Source organism: Pygocentrus nattereri, chromosome 1, assembly GCF_015220715.1.
Source record: "Pygocentrus nattereri isolate fPygNat1 chromosome 1, fPygNat1.pri, whole genome shotgun sequence".
NCBI lineage: Eukaryota > Metazoa > Chordata > Actinopteri > Characiformes > Serrasalmidae > Pygocentrus > Pygocentrus nattereri.
Window position 1 is genome coordinate 39,786,801 of NC_051211.1, and position 18,414 is coordinate 39,805,214.

Sequence of the window (18,414 nt, forward strand, 5' to 3'; positions counted from 1 at the left end):
AATTTTGAAAGTTGAACATTTTCTTGTAAAATGTCTCAACATTTGACTGTTTTACGAGGTTGAAATCGCTTCTTATTAGCTAGCTTCTTGTTCGAATTCTCCCGTTCCACCTTAAATTCTTTCTGAGGTGCCAGCACCATTTAAGGTGGAACGGGAAAATTAGAAAGAGAAGCCGACTTATTTTGCCACTTCTTTTTAGCCTTCAGCAGTTTATCGTTGCATATTTAATGTGCAAGGAAACCAGCTGTGTTGCTTATAAATGCAAATAAGTACATTGGTCTGAATGTTCGTCGTCTTTCTCTTTGCCTTGACATTCCCTACTAGATTGCCTGAATTGCCATGTGAACTGCATGCCAATCTTCAGGGTTATAAGGTGGTGAATTAGCATTGTTTATTGCAAAGGTGGATTTTATCTTTTCCTAAAATCTAATTCTGCTGTGGAGCTGCACCAAGGCGGTAAAAGAGCCATGTGTTGCCAACCCCTGAGCACGTTTGGAAGGTGTTGAAGGGAAAGGTGACCTGGAGCTATACACAATCTGTCACACGATGGGCAGCTGATTTGTTAATCAACCATATTGATAATTAAATTCCATTAATATATACTGTATTTCCAAAAGTATTCGCCTGTCTGCCTTCACATGCAAATGAACTTGAGTGACATCCCATTCTTAATCCGGGTTTAATATAATGTTGGCCCACCTCACCTTTTGCAGCTATAACAGCTTCAACTCTTCTAGGAAGGCTTTCCACAAGGTTTAGGAGTTTATGGGATTTTTTTGACCGTTCTTCAAGAAGTGTGTTTTTGAGCTCAGACACTGATGTTGGCTGATAAGGCCTGACTCACAGTCTTTGCCCTAATTCATCCCAAAGGTGTTCTGTCGGGTTGAGGTCAGGACACTGTACAGGTCAGTCAAGTTCTTCCACATCAAACTCGCTCATCCATGTCTTTATGGACCTTGTTTTGTGCCCTGGTGCGCAGTCATGTTGGAACAAGAAGGGGCTGTCCCCAAACTTCCCACAAAGTTGGGAGCATGAAATTGTCCAAAATCCAGTCGTACACAGAGTATCAGACATTAACAGTGCTATTGAGACCAGTGGTGGACGAAGAACACAAATCATGTACTTGAGTTAAAGTAGAGATACCCAAGGTAAAATATTACTCCAGTAAAATTAGAAGTCCTTACTCTAGACATCCACTTGAGTAAAAGTACAAATGTATTTGCCTTTAAATGTACTTAAGTATCAAAAGTAAAAGTACTAAAAGATTAATTATGGCTCTGATGTCCTGTTATCAGTTTTATAACAAGACTCGCTTCATGAACCCATTTCAGGTGAAAGTCCTCCAGCGTCTCTCTTGGAAAACTTGTCTTTAAATAGAAGGTCATTAATTAGTGACGCTGACGTCTATTAAAATGATCAGAAGCACAAAACACTGAAGGTAAACAGTTTCCATCAGGGAGAACCGAGTGGCTCTGAAATCACTTTTTACACACAAGCAAAGTTTCAGTTTAAGATTACTTTGTAAATTAGTTACAAGTTGAATAAAAACTGGCTTTAAACTCAGGATCACAAATAAGCTTCCTTTACTGTGTTGATCTGTAGGCCTCTGTTCATAAACATAAACTAACTGAAACTAATTTACTATAAAATGAAAGTGTTTGTATGAATTCAGAAAAAAGAAACCTGCCAGTCAAACTGCCTATGTGTACATATTTCTATATTGTGGTTTATTTACACAAAGTTAGGTTAGTTCATCATTTCGGTGACGTATGTGCTCCCAAATTTTACGCTGCTGCGCTGACGTTGAACCGTGTGCTGCACTGGGTCGGTATGACCAACAGGTCAAAACAAGCTCAGAACAAAGTGACCGCTGTGTCCTGATTGGTGCTCTTGCTTTGCACTTCTTTGTTTTGACATGTTACATTTTTATACACACAGAAACCAAAAGGAACGACAGATTTCTCAAAATGTAGTGGAGTAAAAAGTCAGATATTAGACTCTGAAATGTAGTGGAGTGAAAGTAAAAAGTCGCCCAAAATGGAAAAACTTAAGTAAAGTACAGATACACAAAAAAATACTTAAGTACAGTAACTAATTACATTTACTTAGTTACTGTCCACCACTGACTGAGACACAGTTACACTCTGATCTCGAGAAATGAACTTTTGAACTTTTGAACCAAGTGAAGTTGTTCCTGGAAATAAAACACACAGTCTAACCTGAGCTTTCTGATCCCCACTGGATTTTAGATCTGGCTTTTCTGCTGGACATGCTGCACCACTTGGACAGACTAAACCTTGATCTCCAGGGGAAATTAAAGATGCTACCTGATTTAGTGCAGTCAGCATTTGCATTTGTTAACAAACTCAAGCTAATTAAAACTCTTCTTAAAAAGGGAGAACTAACACATTTCCAGTCTGTGTCAAATGAAAGTGCCCAAGCAGCTGAGGTCCTAAAAAGGAGAACTGCACACTATGCAGCACTTCTTGAAAGTCTGCAAGGACAGATTTGCTTTGAGGACAGATTCCGTGATCTACAGCTGAAAAGGCCACAAATGACAATCCTTATGAACCCTTTAGCTGCTGATTCAGACTGTTTGAAACCCCCGTTGATGACAGATGAAGCTACATTGATTAGATGATTGAACTTTTTAAAGATGACAGACTCAGGTCTGTTCTGAGTGAGGGAACCCTGGAATTTTGGGAAATCGTGCCTGTGGTGAAGTAACCCAATGTAAAACAAGCAGCACTGACGCTCCTGTCAATGCTCGGCTCAACCCATGTTTGTGAATCAGTATTTTCCACCCTGAAACATGAAATCAAAGCATCACTCTGTTCTTACTGATACACGTGTGAAAGAACTGCTTCGAGTAGCGCCAACTGAGTACAAGCCAGATTTGAAACGGATTGTGGAAAACAAAAAATGCCAGAAGTCCCACTAAATTCATCATGACAGGTAGGAAAATGGGTTTAAAACTATAAAAGTTCATAAAGACACACAGAACTCCTCCCGATGACTCTGATATAAGTGATGCATCAAATAACAAACAATTAATACCATAAATGAAAGGATGAACGTTCAGGACAGGAGTACTGTTTTCGAGAAAGCTGTCGTGAATCCGCCACACAGGCGTTAATACCTAGATGCCGTGTTGGGTCCAGCCAGGCACGTCAATGGCGCCACCGTTTTAGGGCGGTTAACATCGCTGCTGTACTGCCTTCGGTACCATTACAGAGCGCCAGTTTAAGAAAGATACCTTCCAACGTTATTCTGCTCAAGAATACTGCACTCAGAAAGCGGGGCAGGATCATATAACGGAGGGCACCAGTGATCCACGCTCATGTTTGTGTGGAACAGATATGGCCACGTGGTTGGTGAAACACAAAGAACTTGTTGATGAGACATTTTCTCCTCTGGTTTTATATTAATCTTATTTAATTTAATAGTCTATTCAGGAGATCTTAACTTCATGTAGTAGTTTGTAGTAATGCTTTGTAGCTTGCATTCCTTAGCGTCCCATAATCCGTGTAGATTTTCATAACAGATTAGTGTTAGCACCGTTAGCACACAAAACGGTTAGCTTAGCTTAGTTAGCTTCTTATTTGCCAGCTTCTTTTTCAAATTTTCCCGTTCCACCTTAAATGGTGTTGCTTCAGGCACCAGAAAGTTACTGCTGCACCATTTAAGGTGGAAGAGGAAGACTTACATTTACGGCTGTCACTCCTATCCAGAGCGACTTACAATTTGTACATTTTACATAGGTAGGCCAAGGCGGTGTTGGGAGTCTTGCCCAAGGACTCTTATTGGTATAGTGTACGGTGTTTGCCCAGGTGGGGATTAACCCCAGTCTACAGTGTAGAAGGCAGAGGTGTTAACCACTACATTATCCCAACCAAGACTTGAAGATGAAGCTGGCAAATAAGAAGAATAACTTCAGCTTCGTCCTTCTTGCTGTGTGTTGAAGGGCTTGTTTTATTTGTATGTGTATTAAGATTAGAAGTGATTCACACATTGGTGGATTTGCTGATGTGTGTGTGATTGTGTTTCTACCGCAGCACAATCAGTTATTAAGGAAATGAGAGCTACTGAGAGCAGTCTGTGCAGCCTAGATTAATGTATGTCTGAGGATTATAACAAAACAAATTTGGTGAAAATTGGTAGTAGTATGGAAGTTGTGGCCGATTTAATCCGGAGACTCCTCATCTCTCAATCCGAGTGAATGTGTTCACAAGCGGATCTTGACCGCCTCAGATAGAGAACAACAGACAATGCAGCATCTAGGTATGTAGCTCTGGTAAAAAACAAAAACACTATAGACCACCGTAGTCTAGTCATTTTGTAGTCTGTGCCATGCTCTTATGCCCATATTAGGAACTCCGGGTTTAATGCATCTTCGAACTAAACGAATAACACAGACAGCTGTACTTTTCATGTCTTTTATTGAGCACACTGAGTAAATATCCACAGTGCATGCTAGAAAAAGTTCATGATGTCTCCAAGAGCTAATTGGAAAAATGTTTTATTTAAAATGAGATTAAAAGGGTGGGTTTCACAGGTGCTTTGCCCATTAAATAAAGGCAGTACACAAAACCTTGTTGCTGACCAATCTGTTCTTAAGAAAGGTTGGTGTGAGCCATGCCTTGATGCAAGCAACTTTCAGAAGACGTGTATGGTGCTGTAAAAAGCTTCAAAAGCTAAAGACCTGGGTGTACATCAATCAACAGCTAGACAAATTGCCAACACGTGGAGAAAGTTCATGACAGTTGCTACTCTCCCTGGGAATGGACACCTTGTTAAGGTCGCTCAATGAGCACAACAGGGAATCCTGAAAGAGGTGAGAAAGAACCCAAAGAAAATACTAAACATGAATGGTGTTCAATAAAAGACACCATGAAGAAAACAGCTGCTGTCCAAAAAAAACAAAACAAAAAAATCACAGGTATTTTGGGTTCACACAAGATTACATGGATGTTCCACAGTACTTCTGAGAAAACGTTCTAAGGATATGAGACAAAAGTGGAAGTTCCTAGCACAAATGCACAACACTATGTTTGAAGGAAAAAGACACTACACACCAACACCAAAACCTCATCCCAGCTCTGAAGCATGGTGGAGGGAGTATCATGTGTTGGCTGTTTTGCTGCCTCAAGGCCTGTGACATTGTTGAGGAAACAATGGTTCAATGGTGTATCAAAACATTTTACAGCAGAGTGTAAGGACAGCAATCTATGACCTCAAGCTGAAGTGATGTTGGGTGATGCAACACGACAATGACCCAAAGCACACAAGTAAATCAAATGTGTGTTATTAGTTTAGTTAGATGGTGTTTGTAATTATGACTTATATATAATAATGGATTATAATATATGACTATAATGATCAGACTACATTTTATTATTATTCACTGCAGAAATCCAGGTAAGCTCCAAAAGGTTCACTTACTTTTTCTTGCAACTTTATGCCTTTTAGGTGACTTATTGCATCTTTTTTAGGACTAACGTTTAACTGACTGAAAGGCTGAGGCAACCTGGAATTAGTCTAAATTCACAGTATATTTTAAGACTATATTGTAGATGTTTGATCACTAATCTTTACTGTCTTACATATTTTTCGTGCTATGTGTAATATATATTGGTAGACTGTACTGTTACTAGTGGAAGAATGTTTATTCTAGTAAGTTTATATGACATGGCTTTTTCAGTGGTGTTGATTGTCAGCTTTGAACAGTTATACACACCAAAAAACCCTTCATTGTAGAAAATATATGTTTAGGTAGTTACTATTCTTAATATTACACAGTGATGTTTAGATTTTGGGGCACATTTACATTAAAACAGTCTAACTTCTCACCATGTGGTGAAATAAGGCTCCACCTATGGACTAAAACTTGTGTTTCAGTAGTGACATGAAACATGGGTCAGCATTTTTTTTAAAATTTAACTCTTTCAAGATCAGAGGAAATCAGTAAAGATCTTTTTAAAAACAAAGAAATCATTTTTTGCTGTTGAAATGTAGGGGTTAGGGTTTGGAACAGACAGCTCCTGATTGAAAGTACCCTGTAAATGATGATTGTGTGTATATTTGGCTAATTACCATCTCAGTTAATGCCTTGGATTTAAATAGATCACAACCTAATCCCAGCAAATATCTGAAGGTCTGAACACCTGATTGTTTTTCTTTCACTGTGGGACCACATTTTCAAATAGTTTGGTAGAATAGTCTGTATAAAAATTCAAATGTTCATTCAAGCATGAAAATATGACAGTATAGGAGTGCTTTAAGCATAAAGCATAGAGACTTTGGACCTTTTGCCTTTTTCAGTGACCTGACTCACACAAACACTGAATTGTGTCATGATTGGCTCAGTAGGGTGACTACGAGCTGAATAAATGCCTGACCAGGTCAGCTGTTCTGTATGAAAGCCAGAGGTTGTCAAATAGCCAGGATGAAGCGAATTCTGCTTCTGCTGCTGTGCTGTCTGTGCTTTGTTCGAGGCCTGGTAAGGTAAGAAAATGCAAAAGGCCAAATTCAATAGTGCAAGTTTAGGAATCTCTGCAACAGAGGCTAAAGTGGCTGTTCAGCCTGCTAAAGCTGAATAACTCCCTGAAAGAACTACTAATGAAACAAGTTAGCTCTGTATGATTGGTGCTGAGTTATATTTTGTCATTACCAGTATTTTTGTTGTTAGTGAAAAAGAAGTTGTTTTCATCATTTTTTAAATTTTACATGTCCAAAAGTCCAAAACTTGCAGTATATCATTGCTGTTGAATCTCCAAAATGGTGACTTTACAGGAGAAGGAAAAAACTTTACAAACTAACTGTAGCGAGATTTTTTGTCTCACTTTTCTGTTGGTCAGTTTGGCATGAACTTTTGACACAATATAATGGGCTGCTGGCATTTCAAGTTATGTTAAAAAAAAGGAGAAAAGTGACAAAAAATGAGAATCCTACTGCGATAATATGTCATTTGTTGGGTGTTTCAGGGCAGTTCAAAATACATGAAATACCTATGTACTCTGAATTTAAACTAAACTCTGTTAAGCCTCCTCTAGTTTTAAAAGAAAACAGATTACGAGAGTGTAAAGAAGCTTTGTTAGGTTTGTAAGACATTCTTTTAGCATAGATGACCAGCATTCAGGAAGAAAGAGTTCAGCTTCATATTAACTTAAATAGCATATGAGAGCATGATGTACTTTATATATAATATAAATGATCTAAATTTCCCAATGCTGCTCAGCACTGTGTATGACTAGTCTTTAAATCCAAGGATACCACTGATTAAGAAGCCTTCTCTGAGGAGCCACTTAAGAGCCAGTGACCAGCTGGAGGACTTTCTAAAGGATCATCAGGTGGATGTTTTCTCCCGGCGCTACTCCCAGTGCTACCCACCCACCTTAGTGTCTCTCAAACCAGGCAAAGCTGCAGAGAGGCTGTACAACTACATGGATGTGAGTAACATCAGCTTTCAAATACACAGTGAACTAATGAACTGAACTGAACAGCTCTACTCATTATCAGCTTGATCTGTGATGAAGAGTAGAAGTAAAACTCAGCATAATGAGACAAATCAGCTTAATGTCCTCATGACATTTACATCATGATTTTAAAGGGGAATTCCACCAATTTTAGAAAAAAGAATTCTTACAGAGTGATAGGAACCAGACATCTCAAGTGTTCAATGCCCATAAAAGATACCTTGCAGAAAGGTGTTACATGGAATGGTTACAATGGTTGAGATGATTTTTTACAGTAGTTTTGAAATAAGGGACTTGAGAGTCAAAATAGCCCCCAAAATATTATAATAGTATGACACATTTCTTGAGAGTGTACAGTAAAATATTATATATAATGAAAATGTTATTATAATTACCAACATTACATATTCCATGTTCATATACATATAGACACATGTAGGGTCATTAGTCATTTTGGATAGCAAATAAAGTGTCTATATTTGCACATCACAACCCATCATCACTGTAAAGAAATCTGGGTTGTTAATTTTTATACAGTGTACTATTTATCATCACGCCACTCTAAATAACTAATTATATAATTAATAAATAGAGAATTTTGGAAATTCTGTGCAATTCTTCTTTAAATTGGTGGGATTTGTTATGTGTAGTGTTTCTCAGGTCTTTGGGGGATGCCAGACAGTTCCGTGTTTTTGTTCTAAATCTGTGTGGTGGGATTTGGGATAGAGTTAAGTGTGGAACCTGTTAGGTGGACCCCAAGGACTCAGGTTGAGAAACATTAAGGGTCATGTTGTTAATGCTCATTTGCATTCACAAATATACTGTTGAAGCAAAGGGGTAATACATTTTTACGACTACTCTGTCTTTTTAAATGGTTTAATGTAAAATTATGCAATGAGTCAATCAATAGTCATTAAATAATATCTGTTCCTGTAAGCTGAGATTCTGTTCCAGTGTAAATAAGCAGATGTGCTGTGTGTTGTGAAGGCGCAGTACTTTGGTCTGATCAGTCTCGGAACACCAGGGCAGAACTTTACAGTGGTGTTTGACACCGGCTCAGCTGACCTATGGGTGCCCTCCTTCTACTGCGTCAGTCCAGCATGTGGTATTAGACACATTCACTATCCACACTAACGCTTGCCAACATTCTCCAGTCCTTCCACATTGATTAATCTGCTACACTGTTACTTAACATGCATATTTCATAATAGCTACAGAATAATGTAGTTATTTGAAAGCAAGTTTAAAGATTAATAACTGAATAATCAGTTCACAGTAGTTGCAGTTAACAGTATTTGTTTTTTCATTTTTCATGTGAAAATGATCAAGAATTTTCTGTACATTGTGTCTCAAACACTGATTTAAAGGCACACCAGACTGTTTTTGTTCATGTTGTTTAAAAGACCAATGTAAAGCTGTATGTTTACTCTCAGTAATACACTTTTGTCCATATAAGTGTTTAATTTAGTCCTATCAGTCCATGTTTGTTTCTGATAGGGACCAAAGCCTGTGAGTCATCAGGTCACTGTGTTCCTCTCTTGGCACAGCTTCGCACCACAAGTTCAAGGCCTTCGAGTCCAGCACCTACATTCGTGATGGCCGAGTCTTTGGCATCCATTATGGCTCTGGACACCTGCTGGGGGTGCTGGCTAAAGATCTGCTGAAGGTAAATCCACAGCCACTGTCCAGTAGACGTTTGTTAGATTAGGCCTGGTTCTCTGAGTGCTACACTGTTTTCTCCAGAGGATAGTGTCTTGGTTATGAAGCTGATATTAATGTAGTTTAGCCTGTAGGTCTGAGTTTCCTTATTCTGGCAATAATTAGGTGCATCTCAAATACAAATGAAAACGTGAACTTTGTCTCTTACCATTTATGACCACTTTAGCTGAAAGCAGTGTGAGTCCACATGTCATAGTGTGAGGTTCATTATAACAGACTTGGCTATGTTGTTTTGAGTGAGATAAGGTGAATAATAAATAAAAGTGAGCTAACACAAAGTAGAAGAGCTCATATCAGAGCACATAACATTTACATGCTATCTATATAAGTTTTTGATGAATCTGTGCATATAAACTTTCAAATAGTTATACTTGGAGCTAAGGCCTTTTCTCATAGCAGATTATTTATATGCTTCAAAATAGTGCTACATTACAGCTAACGAAACAGTAATGAAAATAATATAGATGTGAATTCTATTTTAAAAAAAACTTGTCTTCAAGGTCAATCTTAAGAAATATCTTATTTGATTGCTGTCAGAATTAAAAAATGGCATCACTGTGGGAAACAAGAATGTGACCAAAAACATGTTAAACTATTTAACTACATAAAAAAATCCACATTACATGTTACTTTGTGCCCCACTCTCCAACCTTTATGCCCCTTAAAAAGCAAATGGGTCCCAAATAGCACTTTTAGAACATTGCTGAACAACTTAAGTTTAAAGAGTGGTTATAGGTAAAATGTTTTTCCTAATCCTTAATCCTAAACTGAGAGCACTGTGGGCCAAAGGAGAATCTCATGAAATGTTAAAACTCTTTCTTTCTCCTTGTGTGTTATTGTATATAATGTGAAGGAAGCTGCCAGCAATGGCCCAACAATACAAATACTATAAAACTCTAAACTAATCCTTCAGTCTCTCCAGTCTCCTGCCTACCGTGGTTTGTACCTCTAGTGAGTGTGTGTTGTTTCAGCCACTGTATTGTGCAGGTGGGCTCACTGGCTGTGGAGAATCAGGAGTTCGGGGAGTCTGTGTATGAGCCCGGCTTGTCCTTCGTCATGACCAAGTTTGATGGTGTTTTGGGGCTGAGTTATCCCAGCCTGTCTGATGAACTGGGAGCACCTGTCTTTGACAACCTGATAAACCAGAACAAAGTAGAGAAGCCCATCTTCTCTTTCTACCTCAACAAGTGAGAATGTTTTTAGTGCAACGCTGTTCTTATCCAACTTCTTCTTATTATTATTATTATTTTTCTGTCAAATTATTATCCTCTAAATAGTTCCACATTTTTTGAGATGTCAGAATGTAATTGTGAGACGTGCGCTTACATACTGCTTTTTGACTGGATGTATGGGTTCCGTTTTCCATTTTTTTCCTTATAGGAAAGAATGGCAAATTATGTGGCCAAAAGTTTGTACACCCCTTTTATGTCGCCATGACTGAAGTACACTAGCAACTAGCAACCCTGTCAGATGCCGTGGCAACTGCCTAGCAACCCCTTAGCTAGCAACCCCCTAGCAACCTCCTGGGATATCATAGCAGCCCCTTAGCAACACCACGGCAACTGCCTGGCAACCACTAGGGATACCATGACAACCACCTAGTAACACCCTAAAAACCACCATCGGATATAATGGCAACCATCTAGCAACACCATCCAAAACACTATAGCAACAGCCTAGCAACACCCAAGCAGCCACATAGAGCAATATTGCAACCGTGTGAAACACACTAGCACCCATCTAGCAAAGCAAGAGAACTGTATAAACTTTGCAATCACTCACTTTTGTAGTTTATGTATGTTTTTATGAATAAGACTGAAATACAAATGTAGTTGTAGTTGAATATTTCTAATCCTTCTTTTCTTGTTGTACGAAAAAGGGACTGACAGGAACACCTTCCTTTACGACCACCCTTTATTTAATGCAGAAATGAGGAGAAATGACCGGGGCACAGTGCAGTGTGATAGTGAATTGACAGTAGAAATACTGTAACAGTGGTAATATCAGACATATAGTGTGAAGATGCTCCACTGCAGAACTGGAGAGTCTTAGTCCAGCAAACTTGAATGATTTCCTCACTCAAACACAACTGACTCAACTCACATAGGTGTGTTAGAACTGAGAAACCAGCAAACTCTGCACCATCCACAGGGAAGAAAACTAAAAACAGATCTTAACATCTCTGGAGTGTCTCCTAGACAACAATGAGATCAGAAGCAAAGAAACAGTAGATTTTGGTTAAAGTCTTCTGCTACTCAATTGTTTCTCCTGAGAAAACGACCCTAGTGATGTCATATCATCACGTCTCCTCTTAAGTTTGAATGTAGATCTCAATAGTCATCTGTTGTGCTCAGATTTGCTAAGATACTAACACACCTGTGTATCTTTAATTGGCTTCTGTGTCTCTTTGTTTCCTCTGTCTTTGTGTAATGCTGTTTCTCATAAGGAATTTTAGGAAAATCATCATTTAAGCAATAGAACTGTCCTCTGGGCAAGCCTGAATACAGCTAAATGCCCAGTATTTAATGGGCCTGAAGTTTCCTCACTTTATTCTAATAAATGTTTTAATGAATTGTTTTTATCACGAGAACCAACACATTTACATACATCTCCTATGCAGCCTACAGCTGAAATTATGAGAAGTGTTTAAACCTGGACTGCTTTATAAATGAGACACAATACAGGGCAACCAATCAGAACAGAGGTCACTTACATATGTCACTCTTCAGAACATTTGAACCAAAACAGCCTTTTTAATTTAATGTCTTGTAAATAAAAGACCACAGTTCTATATTGAACAATGAACAGTGAACCCTCTGCATGATTAAAGGGTTCTTTGCATCATGAAAGCATTTTCTAGATTGATGGAGAATGTGCTGTAGATGGTTCTACATAGAACCTTTTCGAAAATGGTTTTAAATAGAACGGAAAAGAGTTCATCTACTCTTACGATGTCAAGCATGTAACAATAAAAGAACCCATTTGGGTGCTATTTAGAACCCTTTTCAAAATGTTTCTGTATACAACTGTCTATAGCACATGCCTGCACACTGTCCATCAGTCTGAAGAACCCTTTCCTGATGCAAGGAACCCTTTGTTTGGTTTGTTGATTGTTCATGGTTCTATATAGAACAATTTTGCTTTACTAAAGAACTCTTAAAGAACCATCTTTTTTTATAACTGTACATAAAACTGGACCTCATGGAAAAGATAAAATACAGGAAAAATGTAGGATATGGGTCCTTTAATTTTGGAAACTATTAATCAGTAAGAAATTCTAGACCTAATTTTCAATATAGTTTACTGTCTGTCTTTCAATGCATCTGAAGCAAATGTTAAGTTACCGCAGACAGTAATTTTGACTCGTGTCCCTGTAGTCAGTAAAAGAACAGACAAAAGAAAACTTACAATAGAAACCAATGCACAAGTGCTGACTCTACAGATGAGCAGATAGAAATTAGACTGAAAAGCACTGGAGTTCTCCTTTCTATTCAGCATTACAGATCGTAGAACACCAGCTATGATGTTGCTAATTCTGACTCTACTTGGTGATTTGTTTTTTACCATGTTAATGATGATGATGATTATGATGAAGACTCTTACAGTCCATGCGCTTTTCCCTGGTTCAGCAGTCCGGGTAAGGAGGGAGAGCTGCTACTAGGAGCTGTGGATGAAGACCTTTTTGTTCGCCCCATTAACTGGTCCCCGGTCACTGTAAAAGGCTACTGGCAGATCAAAATGGATGCGTGAGTTTATTGTGTCGGTTGCCTTACATCATTCACATGAACTGTGTAGGATTTATTGACGATTTTATTTATTTACTTATTGCATAATTTTACGCTTAAAAGCAGCTTTGAATGGCGTGCTAGCAAACTGGCCCTGTAGCTGTTGCTGCCCAGCTTGTCAGCCCTCCTTTACCCTGTCTGTCAATGGAAATGGACCACTAAAGGACCACCACTAACTGTGTTGCTTGCCTTTTCCATCCCATTAGCAAAACATGAACAGTATTTATAGATTGTTGATGAATTGAGGGCAAAGTTTGATTAAAGTTTTATATCATTTGGAAACTGCCTTTTACATTAAATCAAACTTTCATGATGAATGATTCAACAGAAGTTATGTACAGTCTGTCTCTTAAACTCCTTTTTCAGAGTGAAGGTACAGGGGACCACTTCCTTCTGCAAGGCTGATGCTAACAGTTGCCAGGCAGTTGTTGACACGGGAACGTCTCTGATCGCTGGGCCGGCTATGGACATCCTGTTCCTTCAGCAGCTTATTGGAGCTACACCAACTCCCTTTGGAGAGGTGAGACTGGCATGAGCTTAAGAAATAAAAGCCGATCTGTGTGCTGTGTTATCAGTGATATTGCGCTGCTAAAGCTGCTTACAGTCAAGCATTAAATCACCACGCTTTAATACAAGTTTACAGTCACTGAAAAAGGGATACGGTGAATTTACTTGATTCAAATGTGCATTACATCACTGTGCGACACAAAATAATCATGAGAAGATCATGTTTTCCATCTGTGAACTGAAATGATGGGAAGAAGGATGCATTTTGAAGAGGAGAAACATCCAAACAGTGCGCTGAATGATCAATTATATTTCAGAAGCCAGTGAAATCCACGCTGAAGTGCAGATCTAATGTCTGTGGATGTTATTCATAACTCTCAAGTTGGAGATGGTCCAAAATATGCACAGCCTAACATACACCTCTAGGGTAGATTTAACTGTTATATTCTAAACACATAAATATAAACTGATGCTTTATTTACAATTTAAAGAGCAAACAAGAAGACGTTATGTCAAATGATAAAGCGTAGTTATGTATTTATAGTAATTGCTAGACTAATTATTTCATTTTTGGCATAGCTGAGGGGTGGTCACAGGTGGCCAGGGCCACCCTAGAATGAAGCATGGCCCCCCTTCTGGACACACTTGTGGAAAGTGAGTTAGTCAGTCAACCTTAATAAAGCATGAGTTATGCTTTATGGTGAAAATCTGCCATTAAGGCACTCCCTCTGAAATAAAGATATGAAACTGTCACTGGGGCAGTCCCCCTCTTGTCACTGGGGAAACCAACCCTCAAAGAGTCTTTGGTCAGGGAACATAATTGTACCATAATCCACTGAAAATATGCGTTTGAAATTGTATTGACTCCACACACCCCATCGCATCTCCAGGCTTTTTATTTTATTTTATTATTATTGTTCTGTTTTTTATTTGGTTATGAAAATATACAAATATGTACTTTTCACCTGGGGAAAACATATTTAAGGTTCACTATTGGACCTTAAAACCACTGTTGTACCTTTGAGGTACATTTACATTATTTGTACCTTGATGAATGAAAAATGTACCTGCACAGAACCTTTATTTCTAACAGTGTAGATACCAGTCAGTTATGAGAGTATGATTATGCTGCATTTAATAATCTGTGTATCTTGCTGTGATAGACTAATTTACTCAGCAAACAGGCGAGTGAATGTGCATAATGTGCACACTTATATAACCTAAGAATAGCGCAGCCAGTTTGCATCCCTGTAGTTACTAAATAATAAGCCTTAGTATGTAATAAGACTGGGATTTTAAGGGGTTAAACCTTTTTGTGTTCCAGATGTCCATGTACCATGGTTCGTCTTACTTACTATGGAGTGCTCCCCTAAAATGAGAGTTATCATGCATAGGCAACCATTAGATATCCTTCTAAATATATTGTTTTAAGATGACCTGCCAAAAAAGTCTCAAAAATATGTCATGTCTTAAGAAATGTTCCACATTTTTGTAAAAGTTGCCATATTAACTTATTAGTCATTTAAATTCTGTTCTGGGTTCCAGTTTCTGGTAGACTGTTCTAGGATCAGCAGCTTGCCTGTGATATCTTTTGTAATTAATGGAGTGGAGTATTCTCTTACTGGAGAAATGTACGTCAAGAAAGTGAGTATATGCATACAAACACGTCAGTCTTTTCTGTTTCTACTTGCAGCCTGATATAAAACAAATAGATTTTTTAATCAACTAATAATTCACTAAATTTATACTCCAGCATTTTTCAACCTGATCTCTATCAGCCACATCTACAGCATACAAAATGCATTTATAATATGAGCTGATGGCCAGCTACTTCAGCGTAAATGTGCTTCAAGTCAATAGATCTTCTGTTCCTTTATTAAATACAAGGAAACATGCCAAAATTCTTGTCCATGGCAGTCAAGCATAATGGCAATCAAACATAAACAACATGGCGATCTGGACTATTAGTATTTTCTCTCTTCCACTCTCTTCTCTGTGCAGGACGTAATTGGTGACAGAGGGGTCTGTTTCACTGGCTTCCAAGCAGTAGATATCACGTCTTTATTTGGGCCAATGTGGGTTCTGGGGGACGTTTTCCTCGCTCAGGTCTACAGTGTCTTTGACAGGGGTCAAGATCGAGTGGGCTTTGCTCGACTCAAAGCTCGCCCTACTGAATAAAGGACCTTCTCGGGGTGCCATGGTCTCTCTGACTGCAAGAAGCATCACCACTAAATATATATGATTAAAATCAATCCTGCAACATCGAGTACCTTCTGTTATTTGCAACATTATCAATATAAAGAGATGGATATTTAAAGGGGAATCGCTGGGGAGTCCTTCAGATGTAAACAAAGTCATTCAGGGTGGTTTGATGTGAAATGGTTCATTGTAGAGAAACTTACTCACTCATATTTACCTACAAAATAAAAATAGACCATTTATTCCCCTCCAGTGTAACTACACCTAAACATGAGTATTCCACTCCAGTTCATCTCAGAGACATAGGATGGAGCTCCATCCCTTCAGAGAAAGTAGTTCCACTGCTTCACACAACCCAGTGCTGGGAGCTTTATACTCCTCTAACTGACACTTGGCATTGGGCGTGGTGATATTAGGCTCATGTGTAGCTGCTCCAGAACGCCCCTTTCTAGAGCTGCATGCAAAAGTTCAAATACTCTATAGGTTTAAACACACTAAATGAAAATATGTAATAACACATCCTCTACAGAGAACATATTTCTGTACATTTTAGCACACAAATACTCTTCATTTGCTGAATTTAACATATTGGGTAAAATAAAACTTTAAAAGTGGCTTGTATATAAGCAAATTTTATGTTTATTCTTTCCCTTTTTTTACCAAATAGATACTGTGCGCTTTCATTTACAGAAAAATGCAAAAACAAGTTTGTTCCCCGAAGATGATGTGTTAACTAATTCATGTTTTTCACTACTAGTGACGACAAGACAAGACTAGACATCTTGTTAATACTGTCAAGACATCTTAAGACACAGTGACAGTTGGGTATGTAATTAATGAGCTCTCTGGATATTTTGGGACATATTATGTGTATAAATTGTGTGAAACACTTATTATTGTCCAATTGTTAAACAGATGATAATTCAAGAAGCCACACATGACTGATTACTCCAGTAGGTCCAGTGGTCAGTATCAGTGAAGGCCTTTGACTCGTTCTGCCACTCTCTCAGGCTGTACATTAAGGGTCATCAGTGCTGGAGTACAGTTTGGTGATTTCCTTGTTCAAACGTCTGATTCTTCTTGTCAGCTCATTTTCAGGTTTAGTGGAGGTGTTTGAGAATTGAAATCACAGAAATAAGCTTGACTTTAGCCCTCTAGGACTGGAGTCAATGACCCTCGCAATACCCAAGAGAATTCGCATTGTATTCTTTTGATCTGTAGCAAATATCAAGTTTAAAAAGAAAAATACAGTGTAATTTCGTCTGGCTTCTGACTCTCCTGTGGGGAACTTTCTTGCCTCTATTGCCTACAGCTTGCATCAGGGCTCAGGACCTAGCATACATGACTCAAACTACAGAAAATACTGTATATAAGAATATCAGAGAAGCCAGAGAACAGAGTCTTTCTTTCAATTTTTGTAGATATTTCTTATCAGTATTTTGGTCTCAGTGCAGGAACGGCTTGTACTCCCTTTCTCTAGCATGGGATGGGGCTACTTAACTCACTCCTCCACCCTCAGCATACCTAGAAATATGAGTTTAAACTATAATAGCCAATCAATTGCCCAATCTTCATTCATTTTCCAATGAGTAGATGAATAGAAAACATAGGTCAGTTCTGCCTTGGGGTGTGAGATGCAAAAATCTCTTCAAGAAGTAGTGAAGGGCGCAGAGACTGTATGGGAACATGAATGAAAAATTGTGTTATCCAGTGACATTTCATGACAACTGAAAGACTTGAACATGCATGGAAGAAGGAAGAAGAGGAGAATGAAGAAAAAAAAAGGCTAGTAAGGTGGGTGACTCCATCTATGATGATGTCTACATCAGACATTGAGTCTACTCCTAGAAAGAGTGACATTGGTTTACTCAACTACTGGCAGGTTGAGCTCCCCATTATTCCTGGTCTACTCTGCATTACAGATCTGTATGATGTAAAGGTTTCCTTTTCTAGTATAAAGTAGCATGTGCAATGCTTTCTCTGTCCACAGGTGGAGACATCACCCAGTAAAAAACTCTTGCACAGGAGAATAAAGCAAGGGTGAGGTAACTTAATAGCAATAAGTGAAATCCCAAACTCCTGCACTCAACAAAACATCTCGACTTCAAGGTTGGACTCAAATTGAAATACAGTAGATTTTAGTGATAAATACTGTTATAGTTGGTACATTTTATTCTAAAATTTGTGACAATTTGTGACAATTACAGATAGGCCTTCAGTTTTGGGCCACAAAAGTCTAAACTCGGTCGAAACATGAGGAAAAAAAAACACGAGTGCTAAACTGAAGTCCTAACCAATAGGAGAGCTTACTTATCCACCTGGATATCACAGAGAATAATAATTCCAGATTAGCCAACTTTCCACTTGCTGTTTTAAGAATTGAACCACTTTGTTTCCATCCTACACTTGATGGAACGAGAACAGTACTGTAACACCTGCAGTTGTCTGTTATATTGGGGCATTGTGCAGAAGAAGAGTCAGAGGAAGCCATAATTTCTACTATGAGCAGTGCTCTTTTATTAGAAGTAGAAGAGAAGGCGCATCAGTCAGCACAAAAATGAAGGTGTCCCCAGTCCTCACTAACTAAATCCATGTCCCAACACAAAATAACACATATAACACATACACACCCCTTTAACTAAGCAACACACACAGCGACAATAAATGGCAACAACGTCTCTTTTTATGTAGAGAGGGTGGGGTGCACTGTGCAGATCTGCAAATGTGCC

General features: G+C 38.5%; 1 protein-coding gene across 3 annotated transcripts; it reads left to right on the forward strand.

Annotated features, from left to right (window-relative positions):
• Positions 1–2,890: 2,890 nt before the first annotated feature.
• On the forward strand, positions 2,891–15,748 carry nots (nothepsin). 3 transcript variants are annotated; one of them, XM_037541742.1, is made up of 9 exons: positions 2,891–2,955; positions 7,268–7,448; positions 8,463–8,580; positions 9,023–9,141; positions 10,182–10,381; positions 12,824–12,940; positions 13,346–13,499; positions 15,032–15,130; positions 15,488–15,748. In XM_037541742.1, the coding sequence occupies exons 2-9, from the start codon at positions 7,443–7,445 to the stop codon at positions 15,662–15,664; spliced, it is 990 nt and encodes a 329-aa protein (XP_037397639.1). In that variant the 5' UTR covers positions 2,891–2,955; positions 7,268–7,442; the 3' UTR covers positions 15,665–15,748. The 3 variants fall into 3 exon arrangements, with proteins under 3 accessions (XP_037397639.1, XP_017549369.1, XP_037397636.1); XM_017693880.2 differs by lacking the exon at positions 2,891–2,955 and adding an exon at positions 6,438–6,504; XM_037541739.1 differs by lacking the exon at positions 2,891–2,955 and adding an exon at positions 6,438–6,504 and having other exon boundaries at positions 12,827–12,940.
• The last annotated feature ends 2,666 nt before the right edge of the window (positions 15,749–18,414 follow it).